This window comes from Manacus vitellinus, unplaced genomic scaffold (genome assembly GCF_001715985.3).
Source record: "Manacus vitellinus isolate BGI_N305 unplaced genomic scaffold, ASM171598v3 scaffold_3_pilon, whole genome shotgun sequence".
Taxonomy (NCBI): Eukaryota; Metazoa; Chordata; class Aves; order Passeriformes; family Pipridae; genus Manacus; species Manacus vitellinus.
In genome coordinates this window covers 23,637,633-23,660,185 of record NW_021940535.1, presented here as the reverse complement: position 1 = coordinate 23,660,185, position 22,553 = coordinate 23,637,633, and the positions used below count along the sequence as shown (strand labels likewise).

The following is a 22,553-nucleotide window of genomic DNA, read 5'->3' as shown; positions in this document are numbered from 1 at the left end:
GATCTTCAGTGCCTTTGAAGTCTATTTACAACATGTTTAATAATTTCCACCAGCTGGTCCTAATTGAGACTGTCACTCAAAATTTATGTAACAATTTCATGTATCAAATAACATGGCAAAAAACTCCATCCTAACCAACTTTATTGTTTTTAGGCTGATAAATTTTTGTTTTTAATTAACAGGCATTTGTTGTCAGCAGCTTTCCTCTGGAGGTTCTCAAAACCCTCCTGGGAATGAGTGTTCAAACCTCCTTTCTCCCCAGCAGACTTGTGCTGAACCACAGTGTTTGAAGGTCACTTTTCACTTCTAGGATTAACAACCTGGAAACAAAGGAGTGCAATTAATGTCCCAAATGGTTTAAAAAATAATTGTGAATGGCTTCGAAACCTGACATTTCAACTGGGATGTAGTTGATTGAATAACAACAAAAATGCAACAATCACATGAGGATGTTGCAGTCATATGATTTTTTTGCATAGTCAGTCACAGCTTTGTCTTTGATTTATTCTCTCTTCCCTTTCTGCCAGATAATGACGGCTTAGTTTAAACAAGCCTGGTATCCCTAAGGCTATTGCCTTCACCCTTCTCCTTGGTTTGCAGTAAGAAGGAAGCTTAGCTCCAGCCAGGAGGGTGCTGAAGCATGGAGTCTACATATGCAAGATGCACAAGACTAGACATCAGAGCCTGTGTTACTGAGAGAAATGCTGGCTGTGGTGCTCAGGGTAGTGATAGTAACTTACACAGCTAATAGAAAACACTAGAAAAATGGAAGAAAACTAAGAACAAATCAAAAATTAAAAAATAATAAGTAGTCAGAGTTCTAAAACTTCCTTCCATTGGGCAATCTTTTAATTCTGTTGACAGTGCCTTGGACTTATGGATTTCCACCTTCCTTGCCCAAAATAAAAATGGTTTAGTGTTGCGCAGCTTGGTGGTTTCTGGCTAGCCAGTGTCTCACTTACAAGTGCTATACTTTGGGATCACTGAAACTACTACTGAATTCTCTCTTGAGGACTGTATTTGCTTCTGTGACATGTCGTCTCAGCAAAGCTTGTTCTTTGCTGCAAACAACAGCAAGAAACTTCACAGGGCTGCCAGGGCTGCAACAAAATTCAGCTGCTGTGCTGCCTGCAGAACAACACCTGGACTGGTGAAGCCCATTGAACCTGAACCTGAACCATTAGGTGCAGAGTTTGCTAATCTGCATGTATTATGCTGCTCCTCTTGAGACATTGGTTATACCTCATTACTAGGTTGGGCAGCAAAATCTATTTTTTCTTTATCTCTAAACTCCACAAAGTTTATACAATCAAGTACTTGTCTGTGTGGGGTCATGGCAACTTGCGAGCCAGATATTGACTGGCCATCACCACACCAGGGTTATGATTGCACCTCTAACCATGGTTGCATGGGACATGCATGTACCCACTAAATGTTTAAATAATGTTCTCCTTAACAATCAAGTCTGATCAGGAGCCAAGTCAAGGCATGTGTTTGAATTGGTTGTTCTCCACTTAGTTTACAGTTGTTGCTCAGCATATGGGGAGAGCCATGTGGTTCAGAAGTGATGGGTTCATCAAATGCAGTGAGCTGTTGCAGTAACACTTGCAAATCAGGCTGGGGCAAGAATTAATTTGGATTTCTGGAAATAAATGTTCTTAATTTAAAAACAAATTAAGTACAAAAATTGATCATCGTGTAAAACTAGTATAAAAATGCCTGTGAGGTAAATGGTGTGGCTCTAAACAGGTCTCTCAGAATTCCCAGGGAATGCTGAAAGCAAAGGGAGTGAGTCACAAGCACATGAGCTGAAAGAAGCTGAAGACGAAATCATGCATCTCTGCTTAATTCCATCACATGATGAGTCCCGGGGCCCTTCATTTAATCGGAGAGCAGAGCAGTGGAGAAACTTCATTCTCACTTTGCAGTGGAGACCAGAGGAGTTACCGTACGCAGGCATCGGCCACGCTGCTCCTCCGCTTGCGCTGAGCTGACCCAGGGTCTCCTCTACCATGAGCGGTGTTCTCCACCACCTCGGATTCCTGCTCCTGGCCGAAGCGGTGCTGTGTGCTGCTGCCACACGTGAGTACTTCCTTCACCCCGTCATCTTTCCCTCCCTGCCTCTGTGGCCTCGACCACCAAAGCCAGCGCAGTAACAACGGCTGCTCCTTGCACATGTGGTGGCTGCTGGAGCTGTGCCTGGGCACCAGTAGGTGAGAGCTAGCTCCAGCTCAGGGTTGCCTGGCTCTGGGTAGAAATGGTGCCTGAGCTGGAGAAATATACTGAGTGAGAACTGTTCAGTTATCTATTCCCTGTGCTCTACAGGTACACAGAGCTGACTGGAGCTAAGCCTTGGCTCTTGTCAACAAATTTCTAACAATATTTCCCGTGCTCAAGCACGACTGAAAAGGCAGATGCAGGGTGGATTTCTCACAGTTTGCTCAGCTCAGCTGTAGCTGGGAGAGGCCGGGTCAGAGACAGTGCTCCCCACTGGGATACCCAGACCTGTGGATCCCCAACCCCAACCTCAGGTAGTCCAGTCAAGGAACTAGATTTGCAAGCCATCATAGGTAGGGACTGGGCTGATCTGCTTCTTTCTGGGCTCTCAATTTGACTCCAGTATTGGGATGACTCCCTGAGCTCAGGGCGGGGAATGTAGAAATGGGATTTTCTGCTCAAATTCCAGAATCTACAGTATGAAATTTGAAGACCTTAAAAGCTGAGCATCCATCTAGCCTTGTACTTACCTCCAATGGGAAATAGCAGTGGATGTAGAACTGGGCAAATCAGGCCACTTTGCCAGCTACTGATGATTTACAGGAGCAGAACTGCCTCAGTCAGGTGCAGAGTCATTGTATTTAGCAGATTTTACTAGACTTTCTTCCATTCGTTCATGCACTTGCGTTTTGATTGCAACCCATGTAAATTTTTGGGACACACTACATCCTACCTGCAAGAAATTTCACACCTTAACTGTGCCTTACGTGAAGAAGTATCTTTCATGCGCTTAGAACCTGCTGATTTCATTTGATTCTCCTTAACTTTTTACTCTTAGCTTCTTCCTCTGTGCTGTTCATGATTCTGTTTTTATATTCTCCTCTGTTACCTCTTCTCCAGGCTTCAAGACATAGTCTATTTAGCTGTTCCTCAGCTGGAAAAAAATCTATCCCTTTGTAGCATCCTCACCACCTTTCTCTGCGTTTTTTTTCAGTTCTCTTATACTCTGCTTGAGTCACAGAGAACAGAGCAGCATGCAGTACTCAAGACATGGAAGTATACAATGCTGTAATGCTCATATTTGTTCTTTATCTAGCCTTTTCCTAGTTTTTCAACTACCAATGAGCACTGCATTCAAAACTGTAAAGCTACAAGATCTCATCCCTGAGTTTAGAGCTAGTTTAGAGCCCCTCATTCTCAAAGTAAGGTTACATTTAACTGTGCTGACTTTCATACAGTTTGATTCTTGAGTCATTGAGTTTCACACAGTCCTCCCCTCTATTACTTTAATGCACTGTCTTCAGCAGATTAAAGAACTTTACTGTTTACCTGTTTTCCAGATTATGAATATTTTAAATTATTTTAACAATTTAGAAAACTGGGCACTTATTCATAACTTTTGTTTCATATATCCTAATCCATCATTTATCCATCTGAAATCCTTTATTCTTATCCCATAGTAACTTAATTGCTTTATGTGCCTTCAGCAAGGAACCTCATCAAATGCTCTCTGGAACTCAAGCAGACAGTAGCAGGCAGGTCAGCCTTGTTCCCATGCTCTCTGTTTCTCTCAGCAAAACTCAGAATATGTTTGTGAGAAATGCACTCCTTTTACAGCATATCATATTAATGCATTGTCTGCTAATTCTGTTTTTCACTGCTGTTTCTACCAGTTTCTCCAATTTGAGCCTCAAACATTTTGTAATCCTCTAAATCTTCCCTGGAAGTGTTTTTAAAAACTGTCATCACATTTGCCAATTTTTTTTTTCTCAGTCACTGAAGCACTGTTAAGCAAGATGTTACATGCTACGGTTAATTTATTCCACTCTTGAATAACTTCCATACTTGGGCCACCCTATCTAGACAAATCTGTAATTTTGTTGATTTTTTCTGTAATTGGGTTTTTTGTGCCACACTTCGTTTTGAGGGAGGTTCTCTGACATTGCAAAGAAAAATTCCAGCACAGAAACCTCCTATGTCCTTTGTGAAAATGTAAACCAATGTATTTGACTATCCTTTTATCTTCCCTGAATGCTTCTTTTGTATCTACATCATCTTTTGGCTCTAGATTTCCCGGCAAGTTTTCCAACTTCCCTTATATTTGAAAAAAAAAGAGAAAATTCGTAGTTCTTATGTTTTTGCAAGTTGTTCCTTGAATTCTTTTTGGTCTTGCTTTATTATGTTTCTATACATAACTTTAGAAGTTTACATTACTGTCTGATACCAAACATCAGCCTTTATACTTCTAATACACTTTTATCCTCTATATCTGAGTCGTCTTTTTACTGCTGCTGTCCTAACACTGGCTTTTGTTCTCTCTTTCATGGCTAATACACTATCACAGGAAATACTGAACTTCTCATCTTTGCCACATTTTTCACCAAAATGAAAACCAGAATGAGAAATAAGAAAGTCAATTGGAGTATAAGATCTTTTCTCCTATGACCACCTCACCAAAATTATTACAGTAATCAGCTCCTTGGAGTGTAACATTATTCTGTCTATTTCAAACTGAATTGCTCTAATTTTGGTTATGACCAACATCTGTTCTAGAGCGGTTTTCATTGTTAAAGAAGAAATACATTAAAGTTTCTTTTGCCTTCAAATTCAGCAACTGAAAATCTTCAGTTCCATGTGTTAGAGAAACCAGTGCTTCTGCACTGGCTTTCCTCTTTGTCTTGTTCTGAAGCTTGTAAAATGTTTTATATTCGATTGAACTAAACAAAGCACATCAGGGAGGCAAAAAATGCCTAAGGAGCTTGTGATTTAGAAGCAGTGACCACAGTTATTACCAAAGCTGGCCCAGAAAATGAATTCTGAATTCAAGGATTGTTACTGAAAATTCAAAACTAAAAGCATTTATAAAATTAAAAGTGATCCAGATCTTCTTGATGAATTGAGCATTTGGGGAAAAAACAATGATTGAAAAGTTTTGATCTGAGAAAATCAAAACATTTTTACTCATTAAATAATTTTTAGATAAAATCAAAGAGCCTGGGAAAAAGAAACTATGAAAAATGTGTAGCCATTTAATTCAAATAAGATGACACATTAATTTAATGACCTAAAATGCAATTGAACTTGATAAGCCTTTCTGAAGTGCTTTTATAGTTGCTAATCTGTTTTTTTCCTGAGCAAAGTTTCTGAAGGACAACATTACCAAACTCTTCTTCTGACCAAGACTGAAAACAATACATCATGTGATACAGGTCATTAAGTAAATACCAGTCATGATGTTATGCTTAGCTCACATCAAAATATATTAAATCTGCAGGAAAGACTTGATTCAAGTGATTTAAGTGAGACTGCAGGGAGTTCCTGTAGGGCAAAAGACTGTGGGAGGTTATGTTTCTAAGTGCAAAATCCGTTCTTTTCCTCAAACCTTTCAGTCCTCAAGACTGGGGAGAGAGCTACCATCATCAGCTCAGAGCTGAGATGGCACTGGCCGAGGGATGTCCTTCCTGCCCAGCAGAAATCTCACTGGGTAATAAAACATAATGAGAAAGCAGCTCCTGCCTCTTCTTCAGCACTGTTTTTTTGGTTCTCCCTTGCAGTAAAATTAGGAGTCACACACCTCTGAAGACTGTGCTTAAACTGGCTACACCTGCTCTGGGCCTTTTCCAAAGCTCAGAGAAATTCCAACACAGCCAGTTAGGTTATGGCACGCAGGGCCATTCTTGCCCTTCTTACAGGTCTCTGCATTTCCCTTGAAGTCATCGAGAACTTTGTTGCACTGGATCTAAATCTCAGAAGCATTCTGCATCAGCTAGCTTTACAAGAAAGCCATGGAAAACAGAAATCCTAGCTTCCTTGATGTTGTGACAGAATGGCACTCCCAGCAGTCACCTTTCCTGCTTAACATGACAGAGTTCTTTAAAGCCTCCAGGCTCTAATGGAACTCTGCCCATGAACCTACATACGTACATATATTTTTATGGCATCCTACAGTGGCTGACGTGTTCCTAGAGGTTACTCGGATATTTACTTCGCTTTTCACTATGTGTTCTTTGCAACAGAAAGAGGAATCCCAGAAGCATGGGAAAAGTTTGAGCCCATCATTTGTAGTAATATGAGAAGAAAGAGGTTATTGATGTTATTTAATATCTGAGCCATTTTTAAGTAATAGGCATGAAGCTAATATGTTATTGTTGTTATATTACAAACACATTGAATTTACTATTCAGCTCTAAATTTCCTTTTCTGGAAATACCAGTTTCTGTTATAATTGGTTCCACCCCTCCCACCCAAACCACTAGCCAACTCACCAGAGGAGCTTCACTGAGCCAAAATTAATTCCTGGCATAACTTACACTAGAGCACAACTCAGACACAGAGTGAATTTATCTCGTTAGCCTTTTACTCATACATTTATTACCAAGCAGGTTGTCAGAAATCAAGCAACCTCTATATAGCCAGCCTGACTGTTGCAGGGTTGTGTCAATTAATATAAACAATTACTCTGATATGGTCAAAATGTTGCAAACCTTTTTTATTCTTTCTCTGGAAAGCTTGTAATACTGCAAGTAGGAAAAAAATATCTGTCTGACAGTGGTGGAATTGTCTTTATGTTGATCATAGTTGATGTGTTTATAGCTAAGATGATAAAATTCCCTAACTTTCTACTGGTGAAAAGTTTTCTATCAGTACAAGAATATAATTATAATCAGAAGGCTGTTCAGCACAAGAGCAATATCTTTATAGAGTGTTAGGGAAAATGGCATTACATTACATGTTTGGTTTTCTCTCTAGGGTTTCAAGATGTGCTGAGCTACGGAAGTACTTCTGCCACATCCTACAAGAAGCTACAAGGCTGGTCTAGCGATCAAAATATATGGAACGAAAAGCTTTATCCTTTCTGGGAACAAGGAGATCCCAGATGGAAGGACTGCTGGAAAGGTGATTGCACATATGCATTTCAAAGATACTTAAAAAAATGGCCAGGAAATCCACCTCATTGCATGGTGCAGGTGCTTCAGTACATTTTCATAGGGGCAATATCCACTGCTGCAGAGAACAGCAAATTAGAGACGATTGGCTTTGATACCATTCCCAGTAGGTTGTCTGAGGAAGCAGAACAGTGAGCTATTACATAAAATGCTTTCCCATGACTACTAGTCTCAGACATTAATACTTTTTAAGAAGGGCTCTAGGATAGTCCATTATTTGAAACATGCCCTAGAGGACAGCTAGCTTCAACTGCTACCTCAGTAGGGCACATGGGCTTCAGTTTGACAGCTTTGGCAAAGATCCTGTTTATTATCACCTGGCCTGAGCTGCATCTCTGGGGAGAAACAAAAATTTTCGCCTTTGGAATGTATTGACTTGGGTGTGTAGAAAACTATTCTTAGGTCTATGAAGGAAATTTACAGCAGACCAGTAAGTGATGTGGGGGGATATGATGAGTCCCTCTGTTTGTTTTAAGTTGGGGTTTTCATAAAAGTGCAAGTGACTCAGAAGCATGAAACCCCTTAGAAGCAGAGTAATCAATTAAGCATTTCTCATATAAATAGTGCATAGTTGATGGTAGCTTCTGCTCTGATGCATCCTTTACTGCAGTGAAGACCCATTTTCTTTTCTACAGGCGGAAGGGTGACAGCCAAATTGGATACTGATAGTCCAGCACTGGTAGGATCCAACGTGACCTTTGTTGTCACTCTCCAGTTTCCTAAGTGCCAGAAGGAAGATAATGATGGCAACATAGTATACCAGAGAAACTGTACCCAGGGTAGGTAATGGCGATTTCCCTGCACTATACACACATCTGCCTGGTGCTGGTGTGAACATACCATGAAGCTTTGAAAGCATCACAGGTGCACCCTATGAACAACAGCCAAGTTGCTTTTAACTCATAACAATACTTGGGCCTACCTAGCCTGTGCCACACGTTTCTTTCCTGAGAAGATCACTGTGGTATTTTTCATGTTCTGCCCCACTATATATAATGACCAGGTAATTTAAGACTGATCATCACTATAAAATTGCCTTCCCAAAACAGTTACATTAATTTGGCTTCCTAACAGAACTATTACTGCTTTTCAGCTCAGGCACAACATTGCACAGTCACACTGTTTTCTTCCAAACTTGCAAAGCTGTAAATTTATAAAACTGGGAAATTTTTTTTCAGTTAGGAATTGTAGAATTCGATAACCATATCTGCATCCTGAAAAACCCTCAAGAAAGAGTAAATCTCATACTCCCACATTTCAAGAATTAAAAAACAAACAAAAAGATTCAAAAGACAAGCAATATTTTCCTCAAAGAATGACCTTCTTTCATCTTATTTACTGTTACATGGAGCAAAAAAACCCTATCATAATTTCAGTGTTTGGAGCTGCTGGATCCAGAATTAAACACGCTGTTGTACCTTTCATGCTCTGAATCCATAAAAGTTCAACAAATTTCTAAATGATCAAAGTAATGTTCATTTCAAGGAATATCAGCAATTTTTTTATCAGCCTAAGTTCTAGTTTTTAACTGTCTATTGTTTTGTTAACAGTTGATATCCATTCTCTACTTAATATCTACTTTGCTGTTTGGGGGAGGAAACTCTCTGTCTATTATTCAGAAAAGAACTGAAATTCATGCTTAAGTTATTAAACAATGTCATAGAAAACTTTTCTGACAAAACAGTCACTTCCTCACAGTGCTTCCATGGCCAATGTTTCTACTTAAAATTTTAGATTCTGCTTGCCAAATACTCAGGTAGCCCCATTAACTTCAGTGAAACAGTAGCCTCCTGCATACTCGACCGCAAGATTTTGGGCAAGCAATTTAAATTGTGTCTGCCCCATGAGACAATCAAATTTTTTTAAACTTCTAGATAAAACAACACCAAGATGAAACAATTCAGTGTTTATATTAAAACCAAAACAAAGCAGAGTCTCAGAAAAAAAAATACACGTCAGTCTAAAAATACTCCTATAACCAGGGGTGCCTGCCTCCTGTTACCTGACCTTCTGCACATTTCTCAGTTGACCAGAACTCATCTTATTTCTACCCTTAGATCCTCCAGCTGCTGAGGATCAGCAAGTCTATGTCTACAACTGGACTGAATGGATTGACAACTGTGCCTGGGAAAACTGCACAAGCAATTACAGTCATAATGTATTCCCAGATGGGAGACCTTTCCCTCACCATCCTGGCTGGAGGAGAAGGAACTTTGTCTACGTGTTTCACACATTTGGTTAGTACCACAACATGTGCCTTGGTTTGGGTGATGCTGCAAAGCTTATATTCACTTTGTACACTAACTCGTTCATCAAATATGTTTCAATAAAAGTCCTTTCAAAAGGATTCCACCCTCTTGAGTGGAGATACTGAATTCATTTGCCACTTTCCAGAGAGGCCATCAGATCTTTGGTCTGAAAAGCATGGATTACCAGAAGATTCTCTTTAAATCTACATTCACAGTACTACCACTGAAGAATATAAATTTCCCTTCAGTAGTACTCAAAATCCTTTTCTAGGAAAATGGAAGGTCTGAGCAAGTCAGTCAGATGATTTTTTGACTGTTCACTGACACTTCAGACTCTTAAATTTAAGAGAACATAGCGCTGTATATCATCAGTTTAACGGTGCAGCACTTCTTGCCTCTGGGGAGGTGAGAACTGCCACTGACTGTGTGACACTGGTCTGGTCACAGATGCTGATTTTCAGTGTTTCCTGCTTCTGAGTATGTAATGGTTGGGCTATTCCTGCCATTGGCTACGTACTAAATCTTGGGTAAATCTGTATTATTGTCAGTATTGTCAGAGCATGAGTAATAATAATGTTCCAAATTTTATGTAGAGGTGATGATAGTATTTATCTACCTGAATCAGGTCTGTTAAAAAGACAAATAAGCAAATATACACAAATGGTTCTAGGGTGTGAAAAAAAGGATATTATATCTTCTGGCTACACTGAAAGCAAACACAAGATCTCTTAAAAGGCCTGACATCATCCACTACATAACCTTAATGATTTACTGTAGCAATTGCTTTGGAAAGATGTAGATGCTTTGGCAAATTTTTCTTGGATTAGTGAATTTGGGACCTCCTTCTGACAACTTTGAAAAAACACAGCAATAATGAGAGTAAACACATTATAAAAGTACTTAGTCTTCCAAAAACACCTGCCAGATTACTGGAAGAGAATGCTAAACTATTTGTTTTGATTTAGACAATCCAAGATTCTCAGAGATATTGCCTCTCATAAAACAACTTGTGTCTAGGCTGAAGGGGAAAACATAAGGTTCATGTTCTCTTTCAGGTCAGTATTACCAAACAACAGGGCGATCTTCAGCAAAGTTTTCGGTCAACACAGCAAATATCACTCTTGGCAAACATGTGATGGCAGTGTCCATTTACAGGAGAGGGCACTCAGGATACGTTCCAGTTGCGAGAGCAAAAGCCATTTACTCTGTAACAGGTGAGTGTGCTGGAATAAACTGTAATAAAATACTGCGGGTATTTGTTATTTACATGTCAAAAGAATTCAGCACAAGCATCATCTGACATGAAAAGAGGACATTGGCCCAAGAAAGACTTTAATATGAAAATGGAGTCTCTGGTAAATTGCCTTGAGTAGAGCAAGTTACTCTTGTGTCTAGCTCAGCAGTGACACCTCTACTTTGTAATGAAAAATTACTTATTAAAGGAAATGCAGACTTCCACAGATGTCTCTGATTCCTCATTTGTTCCCATACTTTTCTGGGTAGCTGTTTCCATTCAGTCATCAGATCATAAATTGAATTAAAGTAGAAGCCCGTGTTAAAGATACTAATGTCTCATATTCTGATTGGTGCTGTTCAGGGACTTTGGAGCCATTTGTTGTTTGCAGTCAGGCATCTATGCTTTATTTATTTACTCCTTTTTTTTTCCCCTCCAGACAAAATTCCAATATTTGTGAGTATGTTCCAAAAACATGACCGCAACATCTCAGACTCCATTTTTATCAAAGACTCACCAATTACATTTGATGTGACTATCCATGATCCCAGCTACTATCTTAACAACTCTGCCATCTCCTACAAGTGGAACTTCGGAGATGGAAGTGGCTTATTTGTAGCCAGCAGTTCTACCACATCTCACACTTACACTCTGCAAGGAAACTTCACTCTGAATTTAACTGTCCAAGCCATTATTCCTGTGCCCTGCAGGCCAGTAACACCCACGGCACCACCCCCCACCCCAGCAGGTAAGAATTTGTCAAACAACAGTGGCATTTGGAGCTATGCTAAAACTCTAACTTCTGATATTTTAAGTTCATATCTTTAGAAGGTTTACTGTCATCATGAAAGAGCTGCAAGGCTCTGCAAACCCTCCATAACTTGGTTTAGAGACAGAATCAATAGCATAAACTCTTCTATGACTCTACGGCAGGGATCAGTTACACATTTAACACATTACGCGTCCAGTTCTACCACCACAGTGACAGCATACAGGTGTCTCCAGGTGGACATACAGTTCATGTAAATTTGACTGTATAACCCCTACCACACCAGGTCAGCAGATTTTAGCCTTGCATACTCAGGGTCATCTTCTGAAGGCAGATGTAAATTTAAAGTGAGAAAGAGATATTTCAGAACACCCTTGCAAATTCCTTTCTGGATTGCATTAAATTCTTCCCAAAATTAAACGAGATTGGATCGAACTAGAACAACTTAGTCATATTCAAAAATACGGGATTTCCACATGGCTTTAACCCAAAACAACTTTTCCACTTCAAATTTATTGACTATCATATTTCAGAACAACTTTCATCATGTTCAGCATTTGGTTTATGATCTCAGAGGGTTTTAAGGTTTGCAGAAGGCCTGCAGTTTCAGCTATAATACTACTACTCTGAGATTGTAAATGTGGCTATATTTTTCAAATTTCATATTTTTAATATGTGTTTTTGATTCTCACTCAACCAAAATGTTGAGTGAGAATCAAACATGAAAGGAAAGATATAATTTTCGCCACTTCCCCTCTTCATTTTTCCACTAGCTGTAATGTAGAGCAGTTGGAAAATACCAGCTTTTAAAGAAAGCATTTTAAACCTTTTATTGGCCTTTGGATTTCTTATATAGTTGATTTGGGGATTTCAAAGAAGTATTTAATTATGTTACACCTTGTAGTCTCCCTTTTATTTCACAGAGATGGGTGACTAGCAAGGTGGCTTTTAGAGTGAGGTTACCCAGGCCACTCCAGGGTTCTACAACTGGGCACATGTGTTTTCTTTAGGGATTATTGCCATGATCCCATACAGATACAAACACGACTGCTCAGCTGCAAACCAAAGTCACTAATGACCTATGGAATGAAGGCAGTTGGAACATATGGCCATGTTCAGAATACCCCTAAGTAGAGCTTGTTCTAAAGTTGTCTGTCTAATCCTTTTTCCTCAAACAGTAACAACCGGAGCATCTTCTAATTCAGACTCTTCTGCCATTGTTGAGTCAATGGAGGATAATCCTGATGGAGGTTGCCATATTTACAGAAATGGATACTATAGAAGTGGTATCTCTGTCGTAGGTAAGGACATGGTCAACACCTGAACAAAGGAATGGCGCTAACAATGTACAAAAAAGTATGGTAGCAATAGTATTTATTTAGACGACATTTTGTAAATACATGAGACCCACAGTAAGATCCTTCTTACAGACATAGTTGAGAGTTTTAAAGATTAACGTAGAGACATCTAACTGGCTGACTTTAGTTTCTTCGTGCACTCTGCCAGGACCTAGTGGTAGAGGTTATGGTCGCTTGGTTTCAGACACAGGAGGCTGGGCTTTGTTCTGGATGCCTGCTGATGGCTGACCCCGTGCTACATGTGGTGTTTCCAGGCACTTGGGCAGGAAAATGGCTGGTAGGGATGTGCACAGTATCACTTCTCTCTATATCATCAGCTTCTGAACCTGCCACCCCAGGAGCATATTGGCTGGGGAGGGGGTTTAAATAAGGTTGAACTGACCTTTGAATGCAGAGAAATCACATACAGTGGAAAGTGATTTAGTAAAGTAAGTAAGTAAATAATAAAAATGGGGAAAAGAAGCAGAGCAGAAAGGAGCAGCCTCACAGGGAAAGCATTGGAAAAGTTTCTCAACTTTCAAACCACTCAAGAGGAGTGCTAAGAAGGAGAAGAGGTTATGGAAGACAAGACCTGAACTGAGCATCAGCCAAACACTTGAGGTTCAGTACACACAGACTTCAGAGCTTGTCATGTGTCCTACCATTGACTTGTGTTTCCTCTTCCAGAGGGAATCCTTGAGGTAAATATTATTCAGATGACGAGCATCCAGATGACAGAAAGTCAAGCTGAAAACTCACTGGTTGACTTTGTTGTTACCTGCCAAGGGAGGTAAGTGTGTGAATGAAGTGGTCAGTGTTCTCTCTTTAAAAATAACGAGGTGCTGGAATGCTGTCTGCACTTAGATGCAGCTGCATGAACAAAATTTGGAAACTGCAGTGTTTCTATTTCTTGACTGGAACTAAAGATAATGCAAGCCTCATTTGTAAACTATGGCAACAGAGGTTACTGCCAGGCACTTAGGATTCAGAGCAAATATCGAGTCTCAGTAAAAATAACAGAACTGGACTTGCGGGAAGAAACAATTCTGTATTTTCCTGGCAAGAAAAGATTTTAGCACCTATGTAAAATGGGAATCAGTTTACTGAAATCATAAAGAAATCTTTCCTTTTTGGACATGATTTTTTGACACTTATAGTAAGTGGGCATCACCAAGCAAGTTCTTGGATAGGAAAACATTGCACTAATAGTCTTAGCTCCTATTAGATTATAGTTGAGAGGACTAAGTACAAGAATCACCTTGGTAATACAACTGGAAAACAATTATACTCTCTTAAGCTAGTGTTTTCTTTTTTGACACATGATACTACTTACGAGAATCTGCATTCCTTTCTTAATTATGTGTATTAAAGGTAATGGACTTTATAAGTTGATTTGATACAGGTAATTTTATGATCACCATAAAATGTTAAATGATAAGCAGAACAAGCAGATAACTATATAGATTGTATATATGCATTCTATATAAAATCCACATGTACATATATAAATGTATAGGTATGTAAAAAGTATATATAGTATTAATAAAACACTCTTAAATCACTATACTGCCACTGATGTCAACAGGCACCAGCATAAAACTGGTGTACCAGTGCAATGCGTCTGTGAACCGGGCTAACAGGACTCCACAGATGCAATGTGTTCTCTCCTCCCATCCCAGTCTGCCCACAGATGTCTGCACAGTAGTTTCTGACCCCACTTGCCAGGTGTCCAAGAGTGTGGTATGTGACCCCGTCACCATCAGCGATGAATGTTTACTCACTATCAGGAGATCTTTTGAGGAACCTGGAACATACTGTATAAACATCACCTTGGGTGATGACTCAAGTCAAGCCCTTGCCAGTGCACTGATTTCTGTAAATGGAGGTGAGTCCACACAGAGCAGATGTGGGTTATCTGTGAATAGCTTCTCCCTGTGGTCATTTCACCAGAGGGGAAAGAGCACAGGAATATATATGGGGGGGTTTTTTATGCCTGGCGGTCTCAGCTGAGACTGTGCCAGCTTATGTGAGAGTCGATGCAAAGATAAAGAGACAATTATTTCCCTGTGGGAATTTTAGGTGTTAGACCTCGGTTGATTTATGTTTACGATCCAATGAGTAAGGTAATTATGCAAACTTTTCAGTACTACAGAGTATGAACAGTTCTTAAGCCATAATGTATTTTTCTGCAGAAAACTCTGTTGGGCAGAAAAGCAGGTGGGGGACATACCCACACATGGAGAAATAGCAGAAACAGAGAGGAATTCAGCTCACTTGATACAGAATCAAAGTCTGCAGCAGAGTTGGCTGCCCTAGGCCTTCTTTGTATCCCATTAACCTTGACCAGGTTTCTATTTCTACATGAGGATAAGATGAAGCAGGTTCTGGAATGATCTATGTGACATCCATTGACTACAGAGTCTGCCCAGGGTAACTATTTCAGAACAGGAGGTTTATCTTTGTTTGGAGGAGTACTGTACCTTGCTCATAGCTATCCAAACAGTCTTTGACAGAACCAGGTGCTAAACTCAGCCTCAGTCAGAAGTCTAAATGATCATGCTGTCTCTCTGCTCCCACTCCATTGCCCTCCTGACTTCCCATTACAATGTCCTAGTGACTCTTCTGAACTCTTTAATTACTATCAGCTAAGAAACTCACCCTTTGTGGTATTGTTTCACAGTATTTTTGGCTGACTTTACTGAATCTAGGTATAAATTTAACTGTACTCCAACCAGTTCATTATGACTAAGGCCCAATGCCAGAGCTGTAAGTGCATTCTGGCTCCTAAAGATGAAAATAAGCATGCAGAAGGATTTTCCAAAACTGTATTCACAAAGGCCTTCAGCCCAACAAGGCTGGGCTGACTAGGTCTCCTCCAGAGGGCAAAGCTGAGTTGTCCTTTGGGGCTTCCACTATAATCAGAGCAGATTAGTTTCATTTCCTGGGGTGAAAAAGCACCACCTCCTGCCAGTCACTGACCTCCAATGCTTAATGTATTAGAGCTACTTCAGTCCATACAGCAATGAAGTAAAAATGAGATTTTCTTTAGAAAGTCTATCTCGCTGTAAAACAGGCTAACTTTTAATCATTCTGTTTTCTGAACTCTAGGATCATCATACAGAACAACAGAAGGCGTCTTTATCTTCCTTGGCTTGTTGGCAGTTTGTGCCACCATTGGGGCATTTGTCCTTTACAAGTAAGTTGCTAGTTTCTGTGATTAAAAACAGTTCAAGGAACTGTCAAAATATAAAGTTTAAATCATCAAACCAAGTAACTTAAAGTAGCTGTAGCTACATTTTTGTTTCTTTATCATTGCAGTTCACAAACATTTTGGCAAATATTCAAGAAAATGAGATTATTGGCTTAGGCTACAAAACCATTGGAAAATATGCAGATGTTAAGGGTTTTCATCGAAAATTATGTTCTGTACCCATAAGCTACTAATACTAGCAGGCCTGGGAACTGCATGTAAGCAGAAAGCAAACTCAAACTGTGTGATGTGATTTATATATGCAGAGAAACTGAACAAACAGAAATTTAATTTAGCTCTAAAACTCTTACAAGAAGTGTTTGCAAGTGACTGACAGATTGAGAATTAATCACCAAAATTCTTCATTAAATAATTGACAAACTCTTTGGAAAAAAGGTGGCGGGGATGCAAGACAGTAGTTCACAGAAGCACATGTTACTACAATATTAGCTTAGTTGTTTCTCATGAGACTTTAAGACTGCACCAAGACTCCTGAGCCAAGTGTGTGCTCACCCTTCACAGCCAGTGGTGAGAAACACACACCTCCACAGAGCAACAGCTCTCCACCAAGGAAGGGAACCTTCTCTTTAACCAGGCCCTAATCGCCACTACTGACCAGCCATTAGATGGGATTGGACAGGGAAGGAGGAGAGAGAATGTATGATGAATAAATGATTAATGCTCTTATGCACTGGTCACATGCTAAATGTGGACTTTCATTTAAATGTCTTTTAGCAACTAACTGTGCACATTCCTTGCAGGAGATACAAGCAATACAAGCCTATTGAGAGAAGCGCAGGACAAACAGAGAAGCAGGAGGGACTCACTGCTTACTTCAGCAGTTTCAAAGCTGTTTTCTTCCCTAATAGCACTGAGAGAAATCCTCTGCTGAAGAGTAAACCAGGCATTGTTTAAACCTTTAGTCTAACACCGACTGTTAGATTAAGAACAGAACAGAACTCATATTGAACCGTACTTTAATGGGGCTTTCTTGTTATTAAAAAACAGGGAGTAAGGTGAAAGCACATATAGAGGGAATGATGACTTTTGGGGCTTGGTGCAATTAGAAACATTAAAGTAGTCCTTTGTAGAAAACAAGGAAGTAGTTTTAAGCACTTGCTGTTCTTGCTTGTGATCCAGGATAAACTCTTCTGAATAACTAACTGCCTCCCACTCCCACACACTTATCTGGGTTTTCTTACTTCTAGGTTAACAACCTGCAAAATTAATCATATCTATAATTTGGAAGGGGAAAAAAAAAGGTAAATTTAAAAAAGACAAAAAACCCCCCCCAAAACCAAAACAACAACCAAGCAGCTTGTAAACAGTTTTTATTGCTGCTTACTGCCTTAGCAGAATTCATGTCTTTGCTCGAAAGAGAGACATGGGGGGCAGGCACGTGTTATGTCTGTGGAATGAAACGTGCCATGGCCTATTCCCAGGCATTGACACCGAACTGCTGCTGCTGTTATGCTGTTCGGGAGGTCCTAGCACAGGCTTGCCCCAGGCAGTCTAGCTCCCCACCAAGCAAACCCTAGATTCTGGGAACCACCAGAAGGGACAGTTCCCCACTGGGAGTTTGGCAGCTGCCACCCTGTTTTGCAGGGTTCAATATCATGGGCGCAGCTCATTAAATTCCAGTTGGCCTCAGGGCCAGAAAACAGGGTTGGACACATTTAGTTTCCCACTGGACATGGCTACCAGTGCATGAGTCTCACTATAAACTAAACCACAGACACCCGAGCAACAAGATGAGGCCTATCAGCTTGGCTCTCCAAACTTTTACTCTGAGTCCCATGTAAAATCCTGAGATGCAACTGCTGATGCTGTCTTTGTCTCCTTTGTTTCCATTGGTCTTGAGAGACCAGATTGGCACCACCACTCCCCAGAGGGCAGATGTGTGGATATATGCTCTACGTACAGGGATCAGCAGAAGGAGGGGTCTAGCAGGAAGGGGTAGCATTCAACTCCCTTTTCCCCTTCTCTTTTAATTTCTCTCTCTCCTGCTGTAAAGATACAGCAATTTCTGCTTGCTCCTACATCCTTCTTTGACCGCTTAATCAAATAAATGAAAACCCCAATATAAACAAAGCACTATGTTCCAGTTTCTGCTTTTGCATGATGCAGCTTAGAAAATATACACTTAAGCAAAACCAATGTGGCCTTGTTCACTCTAGCTGCAATTCTGTGTTAAAAAAACTAACTCCGAGGCTTTTCCCAAGCGATCTGGCTTTGTAGCCACACATGGTCACCACTCAGCATTGTGGCATTTCACAGTGGGAGATCAGCAGCAAACTGCTGAAGGCTTGGCCACTGGATGATGACAAAAGGACAGTATCTTATCTGTAGCAGGGAAAAGGTTGCTAAAGAGCTTTACTGAGATGAGCAAGCAGATCAAAAATGCTTTATAGTTCACGTTCCATAAAAGCCCTGCTGTCAATAGTAAAGGTTATAACCAAAATAGAGGCTGGCAATGACCTTACACAATCCATTTCTAAACACTAATTTCTTTGAAGATCTATATTTCAAGATAGTTACCTTGTTTACTGTGTCCTGAAACATCTCTGACATATGCTGTTTTCAGGCAATATATAAGCATAAACACACTTTCCTACTGTTTTAGCAGATCCATCAAATGCTCATCAGCCTATTTTCTTCTTTTTTTCCCAGGTTTTCCCATTATTTTAATTCTTTTGCGGCCATTTCAGTTATATTATTAAAAGCAGTGTATTTGCTATTGTTCCGTCTTCCTTATAGTTAACATCCTATTGTCTAACCAGAACTGGGCATCTAAGAATATTTTCTGACTTAAACAGAAAACACATTTTCTGCAAAAATTACTGCCTGAATGTTATGTCCTCTGTTATCAGTCAGGCAGGACTGTAATTTGTATTTTTTGCTCTAGCTTGAGGCAGGACAGGGGGTTATTGGAAAGCTCGAGATGACCTGAAATGAAGCATGAAAACATTACATCTGTCATGTTTTAGGATCAGTGAAGGCTACCACTGACCTAGGCTGTATGCAGAAAGCATCTTGTTTCTGCAAAACATTGCATGTTAGGAGCTCAGAGACATCTTAAGCTTTTGCATAGAAAACAGCTTTCGGGCATATGTTAAGAACTTTTTTATTCTTTAACTTAAGTATACAGAATATATTGCATTATCTCCCTTTAAGTATCATGTCAGACTATTACATTTTTATAGTATGATTTTGCATTTTCAACTGTAACTTCTATTTCATACATCTTTACTTTTATACAATGGAATTTAACTGCTGCACTGACAAATAAACCATCTAATGATTTTAAAGAGTAGACTTTCTTTGTCTCAGAAAGAAATACTCTGAGATAAGCAACTTGATGAGTTGCCCAATTATTGATCAAACCAGTATCTACCTCCAGAAAACACAACTGGATTTGCTTTACCCTTAGTTCACACCTGGTACTACCAGTGGTTATCTAGCTGATTTTGCAGTCTCCCTTCAAGTGTACTCAGAGCAATGGCACCACAAATCTGAGAAGCAAGACTTTCTCAACAACCAGATGACAGCTACAGAACCCAATTTCAGAACAGATCAGGATACAAATGAATTTCGTGTCCTTCAAAAGGCAAGAACAGCTGACAAACAACATATTTGTGAATGTCAGCAAATGTTACAAGACAGCTTTCAGGCATCCCCTTTGGAGAAATAACATCAAGAATGACATCAAACATAAATGTACATAATTTTTATAGAAAGAACATCTTTTCAAACATGTCATCAAGAGAAACTGAAATATCAGTTCGGTAACAAGTTTGTTAAAAATTACTTTAAAAACTGAACTATTATTTCAAACCATTTGTTTTGTTTCTCCTCCCTTTTCTTCTGGAACATTTTTATAGCACAGAGACACTCATCAGATGTGGCATTTTTTTCTTACCAAAAGTATTTTGAAGCTGAAACCAAGGCTAAGAACCACTAGTCCCTGAAGGAATAATAGAAGAATCAAACAAAAGTTTGCAAGAGACATCTAGCCACTGTGGCTCATTAGTACAACTGATCACCTCCAGCCTCATACAGCATAGTCAAATTTTCTTTAAAGATAAAGCTTTTATCACTACAAGTCTGTATATTCACATAGAATCACAGACTTGTTAGGGTTGGAAAGGACCTCTGGAGATTATCTAGTCCAATCCCACTGCCAAGGCAGGGTCACTTACAGCAGGTTGCACAGGAATGTGTCCAGAGGGTTTTGAATGTCTCCAGAGAGGGAGACTCCACAACCTCCCTGGGCAGCTGTTCCAGTGCTCTGCCATGCTCAACATAACGACATTCTTCCTAATGTTGAGGTGAAACTTTATGTGTTGTAGTTTATGGCTACTGCTCCTCATCCTGTTGCTGGGCACCACTGAAAAGAGTCTGGCACCAACCATGATTATGTCCTTTAAACCATAATACCATTGTTTTACCATTATACTCAGTGAGAGAGGGAAAAACATTCTGAATGGCAATTCTTTCATTTTACCATACCTGTAAATGTCAGCATCTCCAAGGGGAAGGAGGTGCACGGAAACAAGTTTCACCCACATTAAATACAAATGCTCAGACATGCCTACCGAGGTCATGGTTTTTTAGCCCTTGACAACATTCTCCATAGCAAACTAAAAACAGTGAGACTACTACCCTGTGCCCATTAACACTGTGTGGGAATTACACAAATGTAAAACACACTTTCCCAAGAAAAATCAAGTTTAAAACCAGCTGCAGTTTTTTAGCCAAAGCTACTGACCTTAAAAGGGGGCACAAGGCCTGAGCTGGGATATGTGGTTTCAGTTTACATGGTAGTGCCCACATTTTGTATCTGCCCTTTTACAGATGCCCAACAACCTAGCACAGCACAGAGCTGGTTAAAGTGCAGGAACGACCTTCCCTCTCAAATTTAGATACACCAAATCATCCTTGAGTTGCTTGTTCACTTGTTCACTTGGTTTGTTCAAGTGTACCTGTAACCAGCCACCCGTAACTGCTTCCCAACCTCTTACGTAACAGGGAGACTGCCAGGGCACATCCCAAAAACACCTCCAGCTCGGCACCACCACCCCCTCAGAAGTTCCTGTAGGCATCTACAGAGGAGACTGAGGGAGACTTCATTGCAGTCTTCAACATCGTCATGAGAGGAAGCAGCAGGGCACGTACCAATCTCTTCATTCTCATGACCAGTGACAGGACTTGAGGAAATGGCATGAAGCTGAGTTGGAGGAGGTTTAGGTTGTATATCAGGAGAAAGTTTTTCACTCAGAGGGTGGTTGAGCACTGAAACAGGCTCCCCAGGGAAGTGGTCACAGCACCAAGCCTGTCTGAGTTCAAGGAGTGCCTGGACAATGCTCTCAGGCACATGGTGTGATTCTTGGGGTGCCCCGCACAGGGCCATGAGTTGGACTCAATGATCCTGATGGGTCCATTCCAACTCAGCATATTCTATGATCCTTTAAAATTTATGCTTGTTCAACCATCCCCTGGCCCATGTTCCCAAGCCATAGTACCAAACAAACAGCTACCTTCAGGATGTATCCCTAAGGGAACCTGCATCTATTTTCTGGCTCCAGAATCCCGTAGGCCAGGTACAGCTGAAAACCCAACTGATCAACTGCACGTGGCAGGGAGGACAATGGAGACCAAAAGGTTGAAAAGCAACCAGCAGTGTGTGTTGTAAAACAGATACCCAGTCACAGTTTCTTGTTGCATGATCCAGGGCTTCGAGGAGGCAGTGAGCCACAGGAACCTTGTCATGTGTCCAAATTCAGGGAGGAAAAAAAAGTGAGTGACGAAGATGTTGAGAGGTCTGAAAATTTCAAAATCCAAATATGGGTTTCATGCAGTGCAGGAAAACATAAACACACACACACACACACACACAAGGAAATCTGAAAAAGAAAGGTCCCTTCCCCTTTTACCACCTTGAAGGTCAGACACTCCTCACAGAACACAGACAAGGAGCACAAGGCGGGGACAGGGAAGGTGAGGATGAGCCACTGTCAGCCCCGATGTTCCTTGTCTGCACACCCGCACTCCCACCCTGGGACTCTGGCAGGGGGCCAGGAGTGCCCCGGGGCTGGGTCCGGCGGGCACCAAACATGACTGGGCTGCATCACAAGCAGTGTGACCAACAGGTTGAGGGAGGGGATTGTGCCCCTATGTTCTGCTCTGGTGAGACCCCACCTGGAGTGCTGCATCCAGCTCTGGGGTCCTCAGCACAGGAAGGGTATCAACCTGTTGGAGTGAGTCCAGAGGAGGGCCACTAAGTTGATCAGAGAGATGGAGCACCTCTCCAGTGAGGAAATGCTGAGAGAATCGGTATTGTTCAGCCAGGAAAAGAGAAGGTTTCAAGGTGACCTAATTGTGGCCTTCCAGTATCTGAAGGAAAAATGGGGCAAGACTATTTACAAGAGCATGTAGTGACAGGACAAGGGGGAAGGGTTTCAAATTGAAAAAGAGTAGGTTTAGAAGAGATATCAGGAAAAAATTCTTTACTGTGAGGGTGGTGAGGCACTGGAACAGGTTGCCCAGGGAAG

At 40.6% G+C, this 22,553-nt stretch overlaps 2 protein-coding genes across 2 annotated transcripts in view; both read left to right on the top strand.

Moving 5' to 3' along the window:
* Nucleotides 1-1,130: 1,130 nt before the first annotated feature.
* Nucleotides 1,131-17,271, top strand: GPNMB (glycoprotein nmb). The gene is made up of 12 exons (XM_008920384.2): nucleotides 1,131-1,184; nucleotides 1,929-2,082; nucleotides 6,967-7,113; nucleotides 7,799-7,942; nucleotides 9,221-9,400; nucleotides 10,468-10,626; nucleotides 11,086-11,394; nucleotides 12,594-12,716; nucleotides 13,440-13,542; nucleotides 14,432-14,637; nucleotides 15,861-15,948; nucleotides 16,764-17,271. Exons 2-12 carry the CDS (start codon nucleotides 2,013-2,015, stop codon nucleotides 16,915-16,917), a joined length of 1,683 nt encoding a protein of 560 aa, XP_008918632.2. The 5' UTR covers nucleotides 1,131-1,184; nucleotides 1,929-2,012; the 3' UTR covers nucleotides 16,918-17,271.
* Nucleotides 17,272-22,115: 4,844 nt separating this feature from the next.
* Nucleotides 22,116-22,553, top strand: part of MALSU1 (mitochondrial assembly of ribosomal large subunit 1) — a 9,519-nt gene continuing 9,081 nt past the window's right edge. The window contains exon 1 of the mRNA XM_029961772.1: nucleotides 22,116-22,188. Within this exon, the coding sequence (XP_029817632.1) occupies nucleotides 22,116-22,188 (73 nt within the window). The remainder of the gene's footprint in view (nucleotides 22,189-22,553) is intronic.